General features: G+C 37.3%; 2 protein-coding genes across 2 annotated transcripts in view; one reads left to right on the top strand and one right to left on the bottom strand.

Moving 5' to 3' along the window:
• The window catches only part of ATF7IP (activating transcription factor 7 interacting protein), a 107,921-nt gene extending 93,730 nt beyond the window's left edge, over nt 1-14,191 (top strand). Inside the window, exons 12-15 of the mRNA XM_054591403.1 lie at nt 2,762-2,917; nt 4,486-4,665; nt 6,780-6,892; nt 9,611-14,191. Of these exons, the coding sequence (XP_054447378.1) occupies nt 2,762-2,917; nt 4,486-4,665; nt 6,780-6,892; nt 9,611-10,030 (869 nt within the window). The 3' untranslated portion in view covers nt 10,031-14,191. The remainder of the gene's footprint in view (nt 1-2,761; nt 2,918-4,485; nt 4,666-6,779; nt 6,893-9,610) is intronic.
• Nucleotides 14,192-15,032: 841 nt separating this feature from the next.
• Nucleotides 15,033-21,945, bottom strand: part of PLBD1 (phospholipase B domain containing 1) — a 56,257-nt gene continuing 49,344 nt past the window's right edge. The window contains exons 7-11 of the mRNA XM_054591404.1: nt 20,034-20,234; nt 19,785-19,925; nt 16,906-17,091; nt 16,185-16,291; nt 15,033-15,217 (exon numbers count right to left, since the gene is read on the bottom strand). Of these exons, the coding sequence (XP_054447379.1) occupies nt 15,035-15,217; nt 16,185-16,291; nt 16,906-17,091; nt 19,785-19,925; nt 20,034-20,234 (818 nt within the window). The 3' untranslated portion in view covers nt 15,033-15,034. The remainder of the gene's footprint in view (nt 15,218-16,184; nt 16,292-16,905; nt 17,092-19,784; nt 19,926-20,033; nt 20,235-21,945) is intronic.

Raw genomic sequence — 21,945 nt, 5'->3', positions numbered from 1 at the left:
TTTGGGAACAGGACCTGCCTGCACAATTGGAGACTACGGAATAGGGAGGGGCTCTGCTCCGGGGATCTCAGATAATCCTCCAGTTCTTTCCCCAACCCCTTCGTCTCCAGTCTCTCCTCAAGGGTCTCTATGCAGCTGTGTCCCCTTTGGCCAGGGATCCTGTATTTCTTCCAGCCAGTCTGCACTCAACCCCTAATCCACACACCCACAAGCTGTGCACGGAGCACGCAAAAGGCAGGTTAATTGATTCTCTTATGCGTGGGTGAGGTGGTAGCTGTAGAGTGGGAGGTGATTTATGACCAGGGATCCGCTGGCCACCCTCTCTGTTCTCTTCGCAAAGAATTCCTTGCCCATCTTTCCTCATGCACCAGTCCACTCTCCTGCCACCTCTACCCAGAGATCAAGGAAGGTGGCTGCCACTGCAAATTTTTATGTTGGCCTTTTAAATGTCTCTTTGCATCTCCAGCCAGCTTTCTCTGGCAGAGAGCACCCCTAAGCTTTTCGGGGTTGTGTTTTGTTTGTGCATTTTCCTAATTTCAGCACCTGTAGTCTAGGGGTCCCTGTTAATGGTTCAGACCCCGTTCTTCTCAGGGGGATCTAACTGACCGTTTCAATGTCCCTCTGGTGCTCGTGCCCGTGGGCGCCCAGCTCATCCTCTCGAGCCTCCACCGCACTTCTCACCCATTGGGATGTGTGAGAGTTGAATCCACTGTCTGCACCTCTAAGGCTCCTCTCCCTCTATCGTTCCATTGTTTTCCAGGTGATTTCTCCACTCTTTAGTTGTAGTTCCAGTTTGGTCTTGGGAGGAGGTCAGCGTAACTCCCATTCACTCCTCTGCCATCTTTCTCTCCCTAATGCCCATTTTAGAGTCAAAGAATCATAGAATACAAAGTCAGTAATGGAAATGTGAACCCAACCCATGTTTTCTGACTCTCAATGTCGTGTGTGTGTGTGTGTGTGTGTGTGTGTGTTAGGTACTTTTAATGTATATATGTGTAATTTTGGTTATTTGAATTAATTAGGTTTAGCGTTCCAGAATTTAAATGAAAATGAAAGTAATGCTAAAAAGCATGCACACCCAAAATCGTCAATATTATTCTGAGTTATAATATTTAGAGATAATATGGGATAGATATTAACCAGTATTCCAGATTATTCTTCTGCATTGTTAATAGGCATTCTATGAATAAAAAGTTTCGTGGTTAAATATGCTTAAGAAATGCTTTGTAAACAAAATTACATTTTTTAAAATTGAATTTATTGGGGCGATATTGCTTAATAAAATTACATAGGTTTCAGGTGTCCAAATCTATAACCCATCATCTGCATGTTGTATTGTTTTGCCACCCCAAGTTATATTTTTTTTAAATACAGATTTCGCTAAGCCTTTAATATATGAAGTGATTCTCAAACGATTCAAGATATGAAGTATTTCTCAAACTTACTTGATTGTACAAAATAACTTTGTTCACTGACATATCTGTAAAACTCTGTGGTGATAATTATATAATGCATGTGGAAAATCTGGGATGATCCAGTACTAAGTTAATTACTAACTTACAGATACTAAATGTAAAAAACCTAAATATTTAAAAAGTTACATTTTGGGGAGTAAGATAATTCATTTAATTTTAGGAAAACAAAATTAAGTAGCTATACAATTGATTGTGTGACAGTAAAGTCAGTTATTTTTTATATAAACTGGAAAATTGGAAGATTTATGCCATCATTTGTCAAGGTTGAATTCATACCAGTATGACTATTCTTAAAAAGTTTCAAATTATCTGTATTGTTTTCACTATTTTTTTATAGACAAGTCTCAGTATAATGAATTTCTAGAGGACAAAAATAAATACAAGTTATTTGTGAGAGGACCCAGGTAGGGCTATTCTGAGTAAAAATGTAAAGTAAGCAAAGTTTATTATCAGTGCCCTTGCTGTTTTTCTTTCTAGCATCCCTGTTTCAAGGGATCTTTTTCCATTGCTTTGCCTTTGTGTGTACCATAACTTACCATATTCTAAAGTGCATTATTCTCCGTTAGCACCCAGTTAAATTTTCACTTGCTAAAACCTAAGGTTTTATTTACATTTTAGAATTTTATTTACATAGAAACGTATTTATATTTTAGAATTCTCTAGGACAGAAGTCAGTGGGGATCATTTTGGATAGAAGAGCTTTTGGCTTATACTCTTTATAGTACACTATATAGTGGTTACCTATTTTTAAGGGCTTTTTCTAAGAGGCAAACATTAATTTCATTGGCTATGGTAGACTTTTGAGATAGTATTCAATATATTTTGTTGTAAAGACTGGATAATGTCAAGTAGCCATCTGTCTTATTAAACAAAATAATCTAAACAACAGTAGAATAATTGGAATTCAAGATCTCTGGTGAAAAACTCATCAGTTTATAGGTATTTATTTAGGAGAATGTCCTGGGTATATAGATACATGGGTGTATAGATAACCTATATAAATGTAGGAAGTTGAAATTGTTTTAATTGACATGATATATTGAGTTCAAAAAAAGTATTCTTCCATAAAAATCAAATAAAACATAAAACTGTATTTCTGTAAATGTGAATTACAGTCTGTGGTTTTCAGATTGGCAAATACATATAATTAAAATAGAAAGAAATTGTTCTCTAAGCAGTAAATGTGAGCTAATGGCAAGCAAAAGCTAAATTTGCCCATAAAGGAAAAACCTGTACTTTTAATTTTTTTCCTATCAATAATCGTAAGTCCAACTTTTAATTAACAGACACTAAAAAGCTAAATCACACTCCTGTGTCAGCCATGGCTTCTTCTCAGCCTGTGTCTCGACCGTTGCAACCTATCCAGCCAGCACCACCTCTTCAGCCTTCTGGGGTGCCAACAAGCGGACCATCTCAGACAACAATACACTTACTACCTACAGGTAAACTTGGTGAATCATTGAACTAAAGCTTTAGTTTTGTCTACAGTGAAATGTGACTATGAAATCAGGTGGAGAGATTAGACAGAAAATTATCTTTGTTATTTTGAAGACAATATATCTTTTTGAATGCAGTGTAACTTAGTTTTCCTGACTGTCTGAAGTAGCAGCACTTACATAGAATGCTTATATAGAAGACTTCAACTATATGCCTTTGTCATCTGCCACTGTAAACAACAGAAATGGGTATTATTTCTCTGGAAGGGATGGGTGTGATGATTTGTTCTGATTATAACCAAGAAGTTCTAATTGACTAGTTAAATAAAAGTTTTTAAATAATTCTTAACTCGAACTAGTTTTTACTGGCCTAACACTGCCAATAGGAGATATACACTAATATTTTATTTGTACCTCTCAAGGTGCTATAAATCAGACATTTTCAAGGTGTAGCCTATATCTCCTAAACTGTTCGGAAGCCAACCAAGACAATTTTTCTTCATAAAATAGCCTATTTCTTAGAGATTTAGCTGTAAAATACTTATGTAATCACATTTCTCATCAAGGAGAACATTGAGTTCACATGGAATTATATGCAGTGAAATTAAAATGACAGCCACCTAATTTAGGTAATTTAGAAAGAAATGTCATATGCAAACCCATGTGCAGTATAGGTAATAAAATGGGGAATAAAGCGATGAAGAGATCGGTATTCATCCTTGTATACTTCTATTTTCTAACTTACATTGAAAGTTAGGATATGTAAAGACTTAGGAGTCTTTAGTCAGGAAACCTTTTTATCTTTGTATCTCCAGCATTTACCTCCAAATTTATTTTTAGAACCCATTTTTCCATATGAAAGATTTTTTTTTCTTATATAATTGATATGTGTAGATTTATAAATTGTGATTCTAATTCAGAAGCCTGTTAACTCCCAAAATCATTATTTTAGTTCCGTGCTGTGAGTGAACATTTAGGACTCATTTTTGATAAATATATAATTACCATCTCTCAAGGCACTAGCGCTCACTATATCATAGGTGTGGAGGAATGCCACAGTAGACAAAGAGGACGTCTGTATTTTAACAGCTATTGTACTGTTTTGAGTAAGAGATGGTTTAACTCACCTGGCGAAAATGTCAGTTATAATAGCCAACCACTTTTATGAACTGTGGGAATGTAGAGTTACTCTTTCGGATTTATACCCATTTATAGGCAGTCTGGAGGGCCTAAAATTCCACACTGCTAGAAACAATTTAACACTGAGGAGCGAAAATCTGCTCTTTCAAGTCACTCCTCCTATAAGGTCATACTCTCTAGTCAAAACCTTTTCTTTTTCTTCATGCTTATTATCTAGTCAAACCATGGAAAGAGTTTGACCATGAAAAAGCATTGACCATGGATGAAGTGCTCTTTTCATCTGACGTTTGGATTATAATAATACTGTTAATTTTGGTTGGCCCTATCAGGTTACAAAAGAAGACTGTTGTCTCTATTTCTCTATTAGAGATAGCACAAAGTTAATTAACATAGACTGTACTGCATTCTTAATATATTTTTCTACTTTTTATCAGCTCCAACTACCGTGAATGTAACACATCGTCCAGCAACTCAGGTGACCACGAGGCTTCCTGTACCAAGAGCTCCTGCAAACCAAGTTGTTTATACAACTCTCCCTGCACCACCAGCTCAGGCTCCCCTGAGGGGAACTGTCATGCAGGCTCCTACTGTTCGGCAGGTCAATCCCCAAAATAGTAAGAGACTCTTTTCTTGTGTATGGCCCCAAGTTACATGTAGTTATGTGGCATTTAGTTGGAGTACCTTTTATTAATATTAAATTTAGCAAAAAGTGTTTATAATATCATATACAACTATTATTAATTCATTTTTCTTCCATTGGGAGAGTTAACCAGAAAAATTGGTCATGTATATTATATGATTTATGTTCTCTGTGTTCTTTCATTAATTATGGCCTGTATAATTACAGTGCCCTATATGATGTTGGTCTACACTCCACTCTGTTAAGAGATATCTTGCCGAATTAAAGTGAGAATGACTAATTGTGACTTAGTCCAGATGATGGAAGTAATGGTAATTGATACCCTCCAATGAGAGAGTCTTAAAGGTATGGAAGATGGCTGAGAAATGGAAGATGGGAAGACATTAAAAGAAACTTGTTTCCACATACAGACAGTGCCTGACTTAAGATTTTTTGACTTTATGGTAGTGCAAAAATGGTTCACACTCAGCTGAAACCATATTTCAAATTTTGAATTTGGATATTTTCCTAGGCTAGCGATACACCCCTGTCTTGTGATGCTGGGCAGCGGCAGCAAAACAGCTCCCAGTTAGCATACATGTGTGGGGGTAAACAGCTGACACTCTACAGAGTACTGTGTTACCAGCATTGTTTTGCATATTGCATTTTGTGTTTTCGCTTGCCATCATGTCTACAAAACGCACATCTATGTCTCCTGGTGAGAAGAGGAAGGCAAATTACTCTTGAGATGACACTCAAGATAATTGCTAAACTGTAGGCTAATGTAAGTGTCTGAGCACGTTTAAGATAGGGTAAGTATAATGTTGAGTAAATTAAGTGTGTTAAAATACATTTTCAACTTAGGGTGGGTTTATGGGGACTTAACCCCATCATAAGTTGAGGAGCATCTGTTTATATTTGTGTTAATAGTAAAATAACACCATTCAGATACATAGATGTTTATGTAAATGGTATAAAGTTTAAAAAAATAATAAAGTGAACCATCAAGGGACTCTGCACCAGGCTAAGAAATAGAGCTTTGTTAGTATCCTACAAGCCTGTTAAATGCCCATCCTTAATTGCATCCCTCTCCCTTCTCATCAGAGGTAATTATCATCCTTACTTTATGCTTTTCTGTATGGTTTTGCCACTTCTGTAGATATCACTGAAAATGTTTAATTTTGTAAAATTTAATAGCAAGGACAAATGTATCTGTTTAAAGATACCACAATAATGCGATTATTAAGTGACGGCCTCCAGAAGAATTTAAACTAAATGGAGTCTTTGGTTTGTAGTCTGGCTTCAACTTCCTCAGGTTTACAAGAGCTTTCTCTGGGGAAATCAGTCAAGAGGGCCATGAATGAGTTCGGGGAAACTGGGCTCACCACAGAGTAAGTGGCAGAACTATGGTGTGCGCCAGATACTGACTATATGGCAGAATATGGTCTGGTAAATAGATGGCTCTAAATTTCTGCTGCTTTTGCCTCCATATATGTCAAAATAGTTTTCTGTTGGGTAAAAAGAGTTTCCTCAGCTGATCAGCAGAGAGTGTTGAAAGAAAAGGGGTGGCGGGGAGAGACAGAGACAGAGAGAGAAATCTCATACACAAGGCAAGGGTAACATAGTGGAATTTTTTTCTGTTCTAGTTAAAAAGATGAGACAGCAGAGATCTTTGTGAAGGCAACTTCATTTTTTCTGTCTTTAAAGTCACACTGCTCCAATCTGGCCTGTGTGCCTTCTATACTTTCTGTACCCACAGTGTTCCAGTGTTCTAGGATTTTTACTTATAGTTCTTTTGGTAGGGATTCCATTTATTTCCCTTCCTGTTCCTTGTATCTCATGTTTTCCTCTTTCCTTTATTTTCTCTTTTATATTTGTGGCACATATCCTGCAGAGGCTATTTGAGAGGATTTTTTTTTTTTTTTGGTTGCTTGCATATAGGAAAATTTATTTGTCCTCATGCTGGAATGATGACTTTGGCTGAGTGTAGACTTCTAGATTAGATTTTTTTTCTTTTATATTTTAAAAATATCATTTTACTGACTTCAAGTACTTAATCGGTGTTCTGCCAAATTTAGAATTCTAATTTATTCCTTAATCTTTTGTTAGGTGTCACGGTTCGAGTGCCTCAAGCAACTACATATGTTGTAAACAATGGACTAACCCTGGGATCAACGGGACCTCAGCTCACAGTGCACCATCGACCACCACAAGTGCACACTGTAAGTGTTGATGCTTGGCTTTACAAAATTTTTTACTGTGAAGCTGTCAAATATTATTATAGGTGGCATTTTTTTTCTTTAACTAGTTATATCAAAAGGAAATGACAGGCCTTTTATTTTTACTGCAGAAATTTATTGTAGAGAATAGATCTTTATTATGAACAAATGTTCTAGGAATGGTAGTCATCAAGGATCATTGAGCTTGTGGTGGTTTACAATGTACAAAAAGAGTCCACAGCTGGGGCATGTGAAGTGAAAGGGATAGACCATTTTAACTCATGGTTAAATTAAAAATAATATTTTTTTTTTAGTATTAAAAGGGACATTTTAACCCTGGCTGGTGTAGCTCAGTCATCCTATAAACTGGAAAGGTCCCGGGTTTGATTTCTGGTTAGGATACATGGCCTGGGTTGCAGGTTCAGTCTGTGAGAGGCACCAATCAATGTTTCTCTGTCACAGTGATGTTCTCCTCTCTTTCCCTCTCTTTCTTCCCCTCTATACTTTTTCAAAAAATTATAAAGCAGAAATCTCTTATTTATACCATAGTTTTGCAAATTTGATGATCTGTTAGTTTCTTTTAAATTGTTTGTGTGTCTTTTTGTTTGTTTTTTTCACTGGATTCCATCCATGTATATTGTCTTGAAATGAACTATAACTCACAGGAGGAACATTCTTTTAACTTAATTTAAAAATATTTTTAAATAGCAATTTTCAAATGTATATAAAAGTAGAGAAAATAGTACAACAATTCCTACGTGTACCCATCGCCCATCTTCAACAATTATTAGTACTTGGCTAGTCTTATTTCATCTATGTTACCAGCTGTTTATTTCTACAACCTTGTATATTATTTTGAAGAAAATCCCTTATATCATATATTTTATTGGTAAAACTTCAGTAAACCCCATTGCAATGGCAAAAACAAAACAATAATTCATTTGGCTTAATTAGTTTTGGGATATGAGCAGATTCCTAATTTTAAGAACTAGAAAGGATACTACAGGCTGTTTAAGCCATTGTCAAACTTCTTAAATTCCTGTGCTCTCTCCAGTCAAGTTCATGGCTTTGGCCATCTTCTTTTAGCTCGTTAGCTATATGTTTACTTAATGTTATTAATTAAAATGCTTAAGTCATTTTAGGAAAAAAGGCAATAAGAGAGGAAATATAGTAACATGGCCAGTATTCAAATCAGTTCTTCTTCAGCTTTCAATGTTTTATCTATTTAAATTTTATTTTTTTTCTCTTTAACTTCATATTTTAGCTTTTTAACTGAGATTGGTGCCTTTGTCCAGCACATGTATGAATTTTTTCCACTAGGCATATGAATTTCACCAGTTACAGTTCTACAAATTATTTAGTATATTTTTCCTGGGATCTTCCTGTGTGCATGTTCCTGGTACTAAGCTTTGAGAGGCATTGAAGCTGAAAAGATAGTATCAGACTATCGCAAAATTCACTATTTAGCATATGCGAATTATCCATTTAATGAAATACATATTAAAGCAATTTTTGTTCAGTGAATTTGTTAAGGAAATTTTGTTTCACAATTTCCACTCCAAAGTCAGTGAGCAGTGATATTTCACTAAGGAAAAAAGATCATTCATATCCCTATTTCCTGGCTCTCACTTGAATCTTTTTGAAAAAGTTATTACTGTAATCTTAAAACCCAGATATAATAATAATAATATCCAGTGTTAGACAAATGAATTTGACTTCTTTTTTTAATTGAATTTATTGGGGGTGAGATTGGTTAATAAAATTATGTAGGTTTCAGGTGTGCAAGTCAAATCTTCCATCACCATTTATCCACTCTTTGCCTTCTCTTCTTCCCCCTCCCTCCTCTGGTAATCACCAGCTCTGTTGGTATTGTCTGTGTTTATCGTAAATATGACTTAGGCTAATATGAATTCATGCTTTTTCACTACCTGGCTTTAACTTACCTTTCCAAATTTATCTTTTCTTCTTCACATACCCAAAGTCTAAGTAAAAGTTAACACTGCCCTTTGCCCATACATCCTATATGCCTCTGCTCTTGGTTTATCTATTGGCAGAAAGGTGCATAACTTTTTCTATGTTTCTAAATCCCATCTTTCATGGTCTAATTTAAATGTCACCTTTTTCATGCAGCCTGACCAAGAACATATTATTCATTCATCATTAAATGTGCTTATTTATAAGAATATACTATTGCCTTTGTATGGAGAAATGGCTTTAAAATGCAAGCAGAAAGTGGTGGGGGGGGAGGCAGAGACAAATGTATTTGAAAAAGTAAAATAAAATTTAAAAAATAAATAAATAAAATGCAAGCAGAGTTGACTACTCAAATTTTCTGTGATAGACTTCTACATGTATTATTTTAAAATGTTACATGATAGTAAAATAAGAAGCTGTAGCATAGAGAATTAAATCATAAATTCTGTTAGATGATAATTTCAGTTTCTGTCATGATGATGTTCCATTAGCAAGGGCTTTTATTCCCCAAGAAAAACTCAAAAGGTCTAGAAAATATAGCAGGGGTTATCTTAGTACCATTGTTTGGGATATGATTGGTTACAAATCACCAGTTAAACTTGCCAAATGTAGTGTGGTATTCGGTATTTCCCCGAATTCTTGATAATAAAATGATCTCAGTAGATGATCTCTAGGATGTCTTAGTTCTAGCTCTCAGAAAAGCCTTATAATAGGCATTATAAATGAACATGGCTCTTCTTTTGTTAGGAGCCCCCGCGCCCTGTGCACCCAGCTCCCTTACCAGAAGCCCCACAGCCACAGCGTCTGCCCCCAGAAGCTGCCAGCACATCTCTGCCTCAGAAGCCACACTTGAAGTTAGCACGAGTTCAGAGTCAAAATGGCATTGTACTGTCATGGAGCGTCCTGGAGGTGGATCGAACCTGTGCTACTGTTGACAGCTACCATCTCTATGCTTACCATGAGGAACCCAGTGCCACTGTGCCCTCACAATGGAAGAAGATTGGAGAGGTAAAGGCACTTCCTTTGCCCATGGCATGCACTCTCACCCAGTTTGTATCTGGCAGCAAATACTACTTTGCAGTACGGGCCAAGGATATTTATGGACGTTTTGGACCTTTCTGCGATCCTCAGTCAACAGATGTGATCTCTTCTGCCCAGAGCAGTTAAACCTTGGAGCCTTTATCTTTTTCTCTGAAAAGTTCCACTTTTTGGTCTTGTTTTAATCTTGTGCATGATGCCCATTGTAAAATCTACATTGTGCAAGATTTCTTGGACAGATGTGTATATACACTACATTTGTTTATAATCAGAGTAAAATAAACTCAGCCCATAAAGCAAGAATCTTTTTCTGGACAATTCAAGCTTCAAGGTTTCGAAATGTAAACACGCACCTTCCTATAGTTTTGAGGCTGGGGAATATGTATGGGTGTTTGTGTGGAGTTGGTTGTTTCTTTTTTTGTTTTTTTTGTTTTTTTTCCTATTTATGTTTATTGCTGTGGAATCTCCCATTTTCATTCTCAAATTTACCTCTCTTTTAGTATAAAGTAAGTATTGATAGATCAGAGGATGTGAGCTATTTAACTGGCATGATTCTGTTTCTAAGGGATCTGTAGGTTCATAGTTAAATGATTTTAACAGAATCTAAACAAAACCCAAAGAAAAAAATAAAAAGCAACATGGTTACTTAAAATAGGTTAATTTGAACACAGGAAAGGATCAGTTCATCTTCTTTTCTTTTTTGTCTCTCTGGGTTGTTAATTTGGTGAACATCTGCAATGGCCCCTCCCTTTCCTAGTCTTACTTTTACATTTATTTTGTGCCTTAAAGATTAACTACAAAAATAAGCATGGCCATTTATCCATTGTGGTTTACTCTTCCCTTTCAGCCTTTAACTAATTTTTCCTTCATGTCCACAAAGTATCGTACACTCCCTCAAGTAGATTTTAAACCAAGGCTTTTATATATATTCTTTATCAGTGGCATTACTACATTTAACTCCAAAAATTTGACTTGCTATTTTTTTCTAAGGATATAAATGCTTTTATTTTTGGTCACTATTTAAATTAACTTTATGTAAAGTGGACCAAAAGGAGACTATATGTGTAAGAAAATTTTCCTTCAAACTTATTTTAGTATCTATGTTCATACTGTGTTAGAAATTATGAAAGCAATTCTAGTTTGTCACTCAAAGCGTAGTATTCTTTCAAATGAAATAATCAAATTCACAATACAGTGAGCTGAAATATTAAAGGGAAAGATCCATTGTCTATTCTCATATCATTATCCCTTTTGTTAACTTTTAACTTCATTTTGATGGTGCCAAGTTTTGTCTGATTTACCCTGTGTCAGCTTTGGATAGCATTTAAACTATATCCTTTGGGGTCATTATATGTAACATTTAGATATAACTTACTGTGTGCATCTCTGTTCCTCTTCAAAGTTCATCACAGGTCTTGCATATTCCATATGAGTGCCAGCTCTGTTGGTATTAGGTAGTTTTTTGAGTATAGTTTAGGACAGCACTGCTGGGGTACGTTTGGGGATGAGAATGTGGTTGGGAATTGAAGGGAATTCATGGAGTCTGTGAAATAATTTACCAAGTTATCTTCCCATACCACATTTGAATTCGTATTTCTACCTTCTGAAATTATACCTCTTGGAATTATTGGAGGGAGCTAGCCCTTCTATTAATGCTGCTTTGTTTGCAACTTTGATGGCTTGTAATTAGAAGCACTCTAGTTGTAGTTAGAGACTCCCTGGTCCATGTATGTTGTGTTAGGTGTGAAGTTTGATTGATGCTGAAGAAAGCCTATGGATTGCCAAACTATCAATGCTCTAAAACCTTCCTTTCACTTCCAGAAAATAAGACCACAACAAGAATTAAAGCTTCCATGAATCAAATTTGCCAACTATGTAGATAATACTCATTGTAGGACTAATGACGGTGGTAAAGAAGTTGCCAATGTCATGCCAATGAAAATTTCAAAAGGGAGATATCTTCTGGGTGTATATTAACACTTATCTGTATCTGCATGTGTGTATGTTTCTACCTGCAATGGTTGCAATGTTGATGATGTGTTCAAGATCATTCCTGTCTACCGAATAGAAGGCTCATGTTCAAAATTGTTTTTTATTGGCTGGTTTTATGGCCATGTGATAAAAATTTGCTTATCTATCCTAGAAAAGGTTACCTTGGTGAATGTTTTTATTTATATACACTCACTCTTTTAAAGTTTCATAGCATTGTATAATCATGTGAAGAAAGCCCATTAGAATGAAAATAATACATTATTTGGGCCTATATTATGTTTTCTTGTCAAAGAAAAAGAATTCTCAAATAGTAGCCCTAAAAATAGATTTACTAAAGTAAATTTTTATTCCAGATGGTGGAAGGAAGGTACAAAGAAAGATTTTAATTATTTGAGGAAAAAGCATATTATAAAAAGTCTCCTCAAATTAGCCTGCCATGGGATTTATAGGCAGTAACTATCTTAGATTAACTGAAAGATGATAGGCTAGAACTCTAGCTTTTTATTGGGGGCAGGTTTTAATGTTGATGAGCACTTTTTGTTTGGTTTGTTTCTTTTGGGAGAGAGAATGGAGGACTCAACTAGAAATAGCAACTGATTATAGACTTTTTGTAGCAGTTCATACCCCATGACAGCTTTTTAAATTCTCTGGTACCTTGTCACAAAGTATCACAAGTAAGTTTGTTTATCCCATTTTGGTAATGGAATTTTACTAAATTTTTAGCCTGATAATACTTGTGTTATTTCTTTGTTGGAAATGCTGGAAATTTCTGGTATTTGAACCCAAAATGTAGGGGGTTTAAGTGGCATTTAAAGGTGTCAGTGATGTCTCTTTCCTTTGCACTTTGTTAGAGTGATATTCACCCTGTTGTAAGTGTGAGTAAGCCTCTTTTTCAAAATTATGTTATTGCCAGTAAATTTATAAATTGCACACAATGGTAAACATCTGTTGCTAACAGGTAACTTGATGAGGTAACTATATCCCTCTGTTTGTCTGGACTTGCTTTTTAAAATATGCAGCGTATTGTATACTGTTTAATGGAGTAGAAGTTGTTGAGAGAAGTGAAGAGGAGAGCTTTCTTCCATGGAAAGTGAGTATATATTGGGGTACCATTTACCTCACATCAAGGTGTTCCTCACTCTCCCCACCCCTATGGTCAGATAAATGAAAGATACGAAAAACAAGTTCTAGAGCAAGGATCTGAGAACCTTAGGTACATCTCTGCAGAACTCCTCAAGCAGGCTGAACCATACAGTTCTCTTACTGTATTGTGTAAATGTTAACTTAGTTTTTGTTTGTGCTTTTGACTATATTTTCTAAATTACTACTTATGCAACAAGGTGAGTGTTAATAGGCATGACATGCATTTATCTTGTTCCACAAATTTTCCAGTACTGTACAAGATTAACAAAATAATGCCTGTGGTATCCTCCTCTCTTGCTTTTATACATGTTGATTTTAGCACTGTGGAGTACTGCAAAGACCTTCCAAGTTTTCTCGCTGACTTTCCTTCTTGGGCTATTTCAGTATCTTATGATTCATATGTTATTTTAATTTTATCATTAACCAGTTGTCTTTGACTTCTTTCATTCTAATTTCCAGAAAAAAAATCATGTCCCAGTATTAGGTTATTGCAGATAACTATCTAAAACCAGTGTATGATTCTGCCCTCCTTACTGAGCAAATGGATGCCCCCTCTGCCCGCCCCCCCCCCCTTTTTTTTCCTGTACATTTTAGGACAAAGAAAAAGATCAGAACAGTTCTTACAAGGTGTTTTGTTAGTGTGGCAGACTTACATAATTCCTAAACTCTATATTCCTCTTGAGCCAGCCAATGGGGAGGAATAGGACAATACAAAGTTTTATCATGCTAAATAACTTTTTTAATTTGTAGAGTCAGCTAAATACCAATCATGTATATTTAAATGATGTACTTTTTTTAAAGTTTTGTTTGTAAATAAGGTAACTGGGCAATCAAACACCTTTTGGGGATTCTGGCTTTAGTATCTCATCAACCATTTCAAAGTTAAATATAAAAAATAAATCCTTTGTAGGAAACTTGCATTCTGATTTTTCTTTATTGCAGTTGAAAGTGTAAATAGTAAGACAATGTAAGACCTTCCTAATGTCTAATATAAATTGGGCTATAGCAAGTTGCCCTATTTTTATTAGGTTTTAAAGGTTTTTGTGTTTGTCTTTTTTTTCCCCCTAAATGTACAGTAGACTGGTGTCTGTATAAGTGTTAACTGTAGTGGGATTTGTCCAGCAAGCCTGAAATTTATACTTTGAAATAAACTACTGGGTTTTTAACATTCTGAGTACTCTGATTCATTCTGATTGTTCTTGGACCTTGCATTTCTTTTTTCCTTTGAAAATCTTTCACCTTATTAAAGATCACCTATTAGATTGTACAATATGGTTTATTTAACCTGTTTGACAATACCATATCACTAAAGCCACATGCAGTTCTCTAACTGAAAGAAAAATTGTTATGCAGACTTGCTCCCTGGTTAGACATGCTCCTTTTCACTAATGAGAGACAACATTAAGATTTGCTTTATTGTTTGCCTAGCCTGTACCACAAAAAGACTCAACTGATACCTGTTAATGGTCAGAAGAAAAAATCACTCACTGCATTACCAGAGGTTCCTTTGAAAACACAGTTCCACCTTTCCTTAGGGCTTTGTCGTTAAGTACATCAGCCTGGGGGAGGAGGGGGTGGGCGTGGAGGGAGGAGCACAGGCTTCAGGGGAGCCAGGCCTGAAAGTGGCACTCCTTTCAGATTCCATTGTTAAGAACTCCATCACGTGACACTACCTAAGGGAACCTGGGACATGGTGGTCTGTGTGGCCAGGCTTAAAAGAAAATGGATTTTGATGAGTGCAGGAGCAGTTTCTTCCATACCCTCTTTTATGTAAGTGTGTATACTGATGCCTGGTATTGTTAACCACATGTAATGTTTCTTCTGCAGTGCCTGCTACAGTGAATGCTTGTTAACTACAAAATCAACAGTGGGAAATGACAGTAACAGACTAAATTTAATATATTAAGATTAATTTTGAATGGAAAAACATAGCTAAAATAGTGCCTTTGGTATCTTATTTGCAGCCTCTATTACCTTCTATTTCCTCATCTCCCTCCTTCATTTTATGTCGGGTTTCAAAATTGGTTTCATGGTAATAAAATCAAAGTTGTAGGTCTCTGGCATGCCCTCATGGAGAGTTTTGTTGAACCGTGTCCAGTGAAAAACAGGAAGGCCATCTTGTACTGTGGGACCACTAATGGCATGTGCAGTGTACTCTAATGCTAGGAAGAGATCTGCCACCTGGAAAGGGAAGAGGGGGACATTTTAGAAAAACCATTTGGAAAAAACTTGACTGAATCCCTATTTTTTTTTCCTTTTTTTCCCCTGCTCTTTTTCCAAAGTCACAATATTAGCCCCTTTAAAACAAAATCTTGCAAGCTTCCACAATATGCTTTTCTTCATTCATTTGTCATTGAAGTGTGAATTAACTAGTAGAAGAGGATTCTGGACATAGCCAAAGTGAGATCTGTAATCAAGTTACTCATCAGAATTCTAGCTCCAATGCTAGATGCAAATTTAGCCAGGTAAATTTTTTAACATCCAGCTCTCTGAGGGAATAAAAAGCCCTCATTTGTAGTGTTTGTGGTTTTCATGGTATAAATAATGCTGCCATGGCTGATTTCAGGCTATCAACCAAAGTCAGTTGATCTTAACAGGTGGTTCTCACAAGCCTGTATGACCTAACTTCAGACCACTGCTGTGAACATAGTACTTACAAGACATATTATAGCACTTCTCAATTCTAATATGGTGAAAACCCTTTAGTGATTTGGCATCTCGTCCAATAGTATTATCACACTGTTCTCAATAAGATGTTCTTTGGGCTGTGTGCCAGTCTGGGGAAAACATCACTACTGTCAGCATCATGATGTATACATTTTCAAATAACCTACTAAGTCTGTTCTAAGTATTTTATAGATATTAAATATTTATCCACAACAGCCCTGTGAGGCTAGTCCTGTTATTTCCACTTTATAGATGAGGTAACAGAAGCATTGTAAGATGATGTGATTTACTATTAAGTGGCAGGGCAGGGAGTTAAGTTAGACCGTGGCACCTATCACCAGAATATCTGAAAAAGCTGAATCCTGAATTGAGTAAATGGTTAGAAACATTGTGCTTTATGCCATCAAAACCTTTGCAGCTTTGCCTTTGAATAGGCGTAGGTGCTTGTGAAAAGTAAATTCAAAAGCTAGTAGCATGTTACCTTCGTATCATAGCAGCCTCCGGGACTTGGGTCAAGTGAGTTCAGGTCTTCACGGCAGCAGATGGTATTGCACGGATCGCCCCTACTATAAGGATCCTTCTTATAATCTAGGAAACAGAGATGGGGACAAGAGTGAGTGCTGGTTATTTCTGAGATAGCACTGATCCACATTATGCTTTTGGATCTGTTAAAGCCTAGGTAATCAGAGAGTATACATCCCAGAGGCCTCCACAGCCCAGCCTGCTCCCAGATACAGAAGTCTCCTTCAGCTTGTACTAGGAAGGGGCAACTGCAAGTTTCCTCTTCCAGGCCCAGCCTGCTTTGAAGAACTTTGCACAGTGGACAGTGGATAGGAGAGAAATTAACAGGATAAAAATGCATCAATTTTTTTTAACAAAATAAATTTGATACTGGTCAAAAATAAAGTATGTATGAATTAAAATAGCAAAAGCAAAAAAAAGTACCCGGTATGGGTTATTTCTTCTGTTTCACATATAAGTTTTTCAATTTAAAAAAAAATCTAGAATCTTATCCCTGTCATTTTATAAAAGCGGACAAAATCCTATTTGTTGAGTATAAAATATGTATAGTATTTATTGAATACAAAGTTCAATAACTTCTTATTCCTTCTAGTACAGAGATGATAAACTTACATGGATTCTTTATCCATGGGGAAAAAAAGGAGTTTTGAAGAATGATTCTTGAGAAATGTGCTACGTACTGTTGTATCGCATGATATATTTCATGGATGCCAAATCCGTAACTCTCCCTTGATCACGCCGGAAAATTTTGGCTCGTGGAGCCAGATCATAAGAGTAGTCCAAACCCAGCTTCTGAACTAACATTGGATAGCCACTCCAGTTGTAGATTTTTTCATGAAAAGGAATGTTGTAGGATGGCCAATATCCTGATTTGGAAAGGAAGGGAAGGAAGGGTGGAATTGAAAGGGAGGCACACAGAAAAGGAAAGTGTGGGAGCAAAAGAAATGTTATTAATGATAGTTTTGGTTTTTTTTTGAAACCTGGCACAGGTATGTAATTAAAAAAGATATTATATAGAAAATAAAACTTTGAATGTGAACCCTGGCAGTCAAATCAATCTTTATAATTTATAGAATTGGTATACCTCTAGATTATTCCATTAGGGGGAAAAGAGCACCAGAATTCTTTGGTTTTCACCCCAAATTCTTAAAGCAAGCTATTAACCAGAAAACAACCTTAGTGTTTATAAAGCAAAGTGAAGTATAGCACAGCATGGTCTGGGGAGCTCACTTCAGTAGACTTGGTTAGTGAAATACCAAAAGATGGTTTCAGAGGGTGGTCGTAATGAGGAATACACCAAGTGCCAGTCATGGGAGAGGAAGTTCACCATGCTGGGCATCAGAAAACCTGAATTCTAGGCTCAGGGCTGAGTAACTAGGTCTTAGGCAGTTAACATAGTTTATTGCTGTGGGGTGTTTTGTTTTTTTCTGTTTGTTTGTTTTTTAGCAGTGGGAGGAAAACAGAGAGTCCATAATGTGAGGGGATTGGAGATGGTCTTTAAAGTTCCAGTAGGCTTTCAACTCCTTTGACTCTAAGCATTCATAAAGGCTCAGCTTCATTCAAAACTTAGTAGTATGCCAAGGCCACTAGTCACTAAGAATCAAACATTGGACATGACCATGGTAAAATCAACATTTCAGTATCATCCCAGATTATAACGACCTGGGGCATTGTCTACAGGACAGTCAACATAGGGACCTCTCTGTCATTCAGAGATCTCTCTCTGGAGGCATGCTGTTATTGGCAGGCTCTTAGGAGATGAATGGACCAGCTTCAAGGGGAGACAATGAGGGTCTCAGCTTTCAATTGTCATGCTAACCAAGTAAACACCTAATGATTTGACTTCCCAGATGAATTTGCCTCCCAGAAAAGGAGGTAGGTCTACTACTTGGTGGTATCCGATATGCTTGGCAATTGCAATTTTCATCTTAATTCTGTTTTATGCACATTGTGTACATGTCATTAATGCAAGCCATTCCTCCTCACATTACACAATTGATTTGGGGACCTGGGGAACTGAAGGGCCATGATCCCCAGGGTTCGTAACTTATTTTGGTTCTGTTCCTACTCATCGATCAGCCCGTCCATTTTAACAGTTTCTAAGTAGTCTCCTGTCTTTTCTCTGATCTCCAGTCTATTCTTACTTTTCAGAAACTTCCAAGTCCTAAAGAATAAAGGCTGAACTGCTGAGCTTAACAGGTTATACAAGGCTGACATTTTCTCCTGACCTTTCACTTCATAGCCTTGCCTTTAGCTGCCTCGAACTAATAGTTTCTCAATCACACCAGTTTTGTGCCTCCATTTGTTTGATCCCATCCCCTTGTCAAATTAGTGAGCTCCTCTTTGGACCTTTAAACATCCACTCAAACATCGTCTTCACTTTCATTTATTCAACAAATATTCAGTGAGGACTTATTGTGTGTGTCAGTAAGTCCAGCAATGTGCTCAAGGATTTATAAGAATTATCTCAATTATCTTTATAACTGTGAAATTATAAAGGTCTATATTCCCACATCCAAAAACTCTTGGTGGCTAGACATGTTTCACAATTCAGGGTTTTGGTCAGATTTTAGAACTGCAATGGAGTGCAATATCAGATATGGCATTAATCTCTGAGGGGAGAACCTCATGCTCAAAGATACTGATATTTATGGAGCTTAATGTATAAACAGTCTCTAGAAGAGAGGAAATAAAGACTACAAATAGACAGTTCGAGTTAGTTCTTGCTACCAAATGAGTTCAGATCAGATCATATTTTGCTATCACTTGAAAAAGGACTCCCCCCACCCCCCAAAAAAACCTTTTGGTTTTAGAGTTTTGAGGTTTTGACAATTCAAAATTACAAATGTGACTGTGGACCTGTCCCACTACTGTCATGTTTTACAGATAAAGTGAGACTTAGAGAGAGTGAGTAGTTTGCCTGAGATTTTGAGGAGCACAGATTCAAATCAAGGCAGTGTGACTCCAAAACCTGGGCTTCAATGTCTGGGCTACGTTCCTGTTCTCCAGAACCCACCTCCCTGTCCCCTCCCACAGACAAGGGCTCCTTTGGTCTCACCATGGGCTTTGTGAAACCTTTGGCTAAATCAGAGCTCATAGCTGTTCTTCAGTTGTTGGGTTCTAGAAAGGCTGCTCTCAGTGCCTGGCTTCCCTACTAGGCTATGAGGCCCTAAGGGTCAGGGATTTTGTACCCACATCTGTGCTTTTCTACTCCCTGGGTCAACATAGCACTCCCATAAATGTTTGCTGGTTTGGACTAAAAGCTTAACTTGGGAACCCAGAAGAGAAGGCAATATTTAGAACCATGAAAGTCATAAGGTGGTGAATGCCTGGCTTTGTCCCAATCTGTACACTGTCAAAGAGTCCGAGATGCAGGTATTGCACGTTGTGCTGAATCTGGAAATTCTTTTCCAGTGTAACTTGTAATGAATGGCATTCCCATCCTTTCTTCCCCGGGACACACCCTCCACCATATACTCATATACCACATGTTCCCCACCGTATACTCACACACATACACACACACAACACACTTCTGACTTCTAGCATGAAGAGGTACCTTTCCGCAGAGCATCAGTTTGCTCAGAATATTCTACATATGAAGGAATTTGCTCCACGATGTACAGAGTGCCCGTGTCAAGGCTGTACTTGGGCTTTACCTTCTTCATGTCCAGGACCATGTATTGATTGTTGTAGGTGCCTGAAATATCAGGAGAGATGTGAAACCAGGCATGGCCATAGCTTTCCTGGTTAACTTGAAACCTAAACACAGTTACATGCCTTGGAGTTACTCTTCAGGGCTACTTACCAGAGTTGTATCTGGAAAATATCTCTGCCCACTGCTTGCCATCATTGGCCATCATATTGGCCACACGAACTCTCTGCCAGGCCAGGAGAGACTGGGGCGTTACAAGCTTTAGCAGGGTTTTATTAAACACCATATTTGTGGTCTGCAGCAACACCAAACCACTGCCAAGAATGTAAAAGTCATCCAAAGACTCTAGAAACCCTACAGGAAAGACAAATATACAAGTCAGCACAGAATACATGAAATATTGAACCGTCATTTATCACAGAGCTTTGTACATGCAATGCACTTTCCAGAGAGTATCAGTTATGATTATCCTTGGCCTGCAGCAGCCTCTCCAGCTTGGGCTCAGCTCTGTGGCAGTTTCTCAACTGCAGCTTATTAGGTTGTCAGTGGACCCCCCTCCCTGGATTCACCATTTAAATTTTTTGATTTTTATGATTTGGATGATACAAATATATTCAACCAGGATTATTTCAATTTCCCCAAAATACCGAACAGAAATAGATCTCTACTTGCTAGGATTTTGCAGGACAGCTTTCAATCCGGGAGGGATATGAGGAGGGTCCATTGTTGGATTATAAGAGTATGAGTGCCTTCTTTCTTCCCTTTTTACTTTTCTGTGTTTTCCAAATTTTATGTAACAAGTCTAAATGATTTTTATAAATAAAAAAATCTACATTTATAAAAGTGGACATGGTTTTAAAACTAGGATATTGACACTCTGGGTCAATGCTTTTTATACATGATGGAGGCAACACAGAAAAATCAGTGAGGCCGCAAGTCTTTTTTAAAGATCTGTCTTATGCTCTCTGCTTTGATGAGTGTGGTGAAGATCAAGGACTGTCAGACACAGCTATAACAAGGAGAGAAGCTATATTGTCATCAGCAAATAGCAGGGACGGACAAACTGTCAGAACTAAAAGAACAAGAGAGAAGGGCCCCAGCGAGAGTTCGAAGGAAGCTGTGTGATGAGTTTCTCCGGCGCTTCACCAACTTCCACCACTTTAAGACACCTTACCACTTTTGTCATATCTGATGACTATCTGTACTATTGTTTACTTAATATTTTCCCTTAAATCAACTCTTTTTCAAACTTAAAATACCTAGCCTTGTCACATATAGTAATACCCAGGGAACTATGGGTTTAATGTTTTCAGGTTTGTTCTCTCCAAATCAATACAATTAAATAAATCCATTTATACTAATGTGCCAAAAAAGTACTTGTCCACAAACCACGTAATACCACCTCACCAGCACTGTGCACGCCACAGATGTAGTCTGGCGCATTCGTAATTGGGAAGAGCAAGATGAGGCTCAGAGAGGTGAGGGCATCTATTCAAGATCAAATAGCCATCTCCTGGCAGAGCGAGGATGCAGGTCCTTGATCCAGGCCAGGGCTCTTCCCACTAAGTCTGAACACCTGTGCTCAGCCTCTCAGCTCTTTCTCCTCTGAATTAATGAAGGCTGGGGGAGGAAGAGATCTTCATGGCGGAAGTGGACCTGGAACTAAGCGTTATCCAGGTAAAGAGCGGTGAGCGTTACAGGTAGGAATAATAATACAAACAAAGGAACAGATATGGCGTAGGACAGTGGAAGTTTTGGGAGGTGGGGGCAAAGAAATATTATAAAATACTGTTGGGTGGTTATTCGTTTGTTCACTCAACAAGCACCTGGGTAGGGCGGGGTCCGATACAGGTATCCCCTGAAGCTAAAAGTAAGACTTCAGAGCATGGATTGGGGGTCAGAATGCCTGCATTCTCTTTGTACTGCCACTAATAACAAATCTGGCACTTCTCATTTGTGCTTCTCGGTTCCTTAACCCCTTACTCTGATAAGCTGGGACTGAGTGCTATCGTTCAGCTTAACAGTCTAATTTTAATTTCTGAGTAGGACAGTGACATGTTGAGAG

The sequence above is a fragment of the Pteronotus mesoamericanus genome, unplaced genomic scaffold (assembly GCF_021234165.1).
Source record: "Pteronotus mesoamericanus isolate MK-2021 breed Mesoamerican mustached bat unplaced genomic scaffold, CSHL_Meso_final scaffold_21, whole genome shotgun sequence".
Taxonomy (NCBI): domain Eukaryota; kingdom Metazoa; phylum Chordata; class Mammalia; order Chiroptera; family Mormoopidae; genus Pteronotus; species Pteronotus mesoamericanus.
This window is presented reverse-complemented; position numbering and strand designations above follow the sequence as displayed.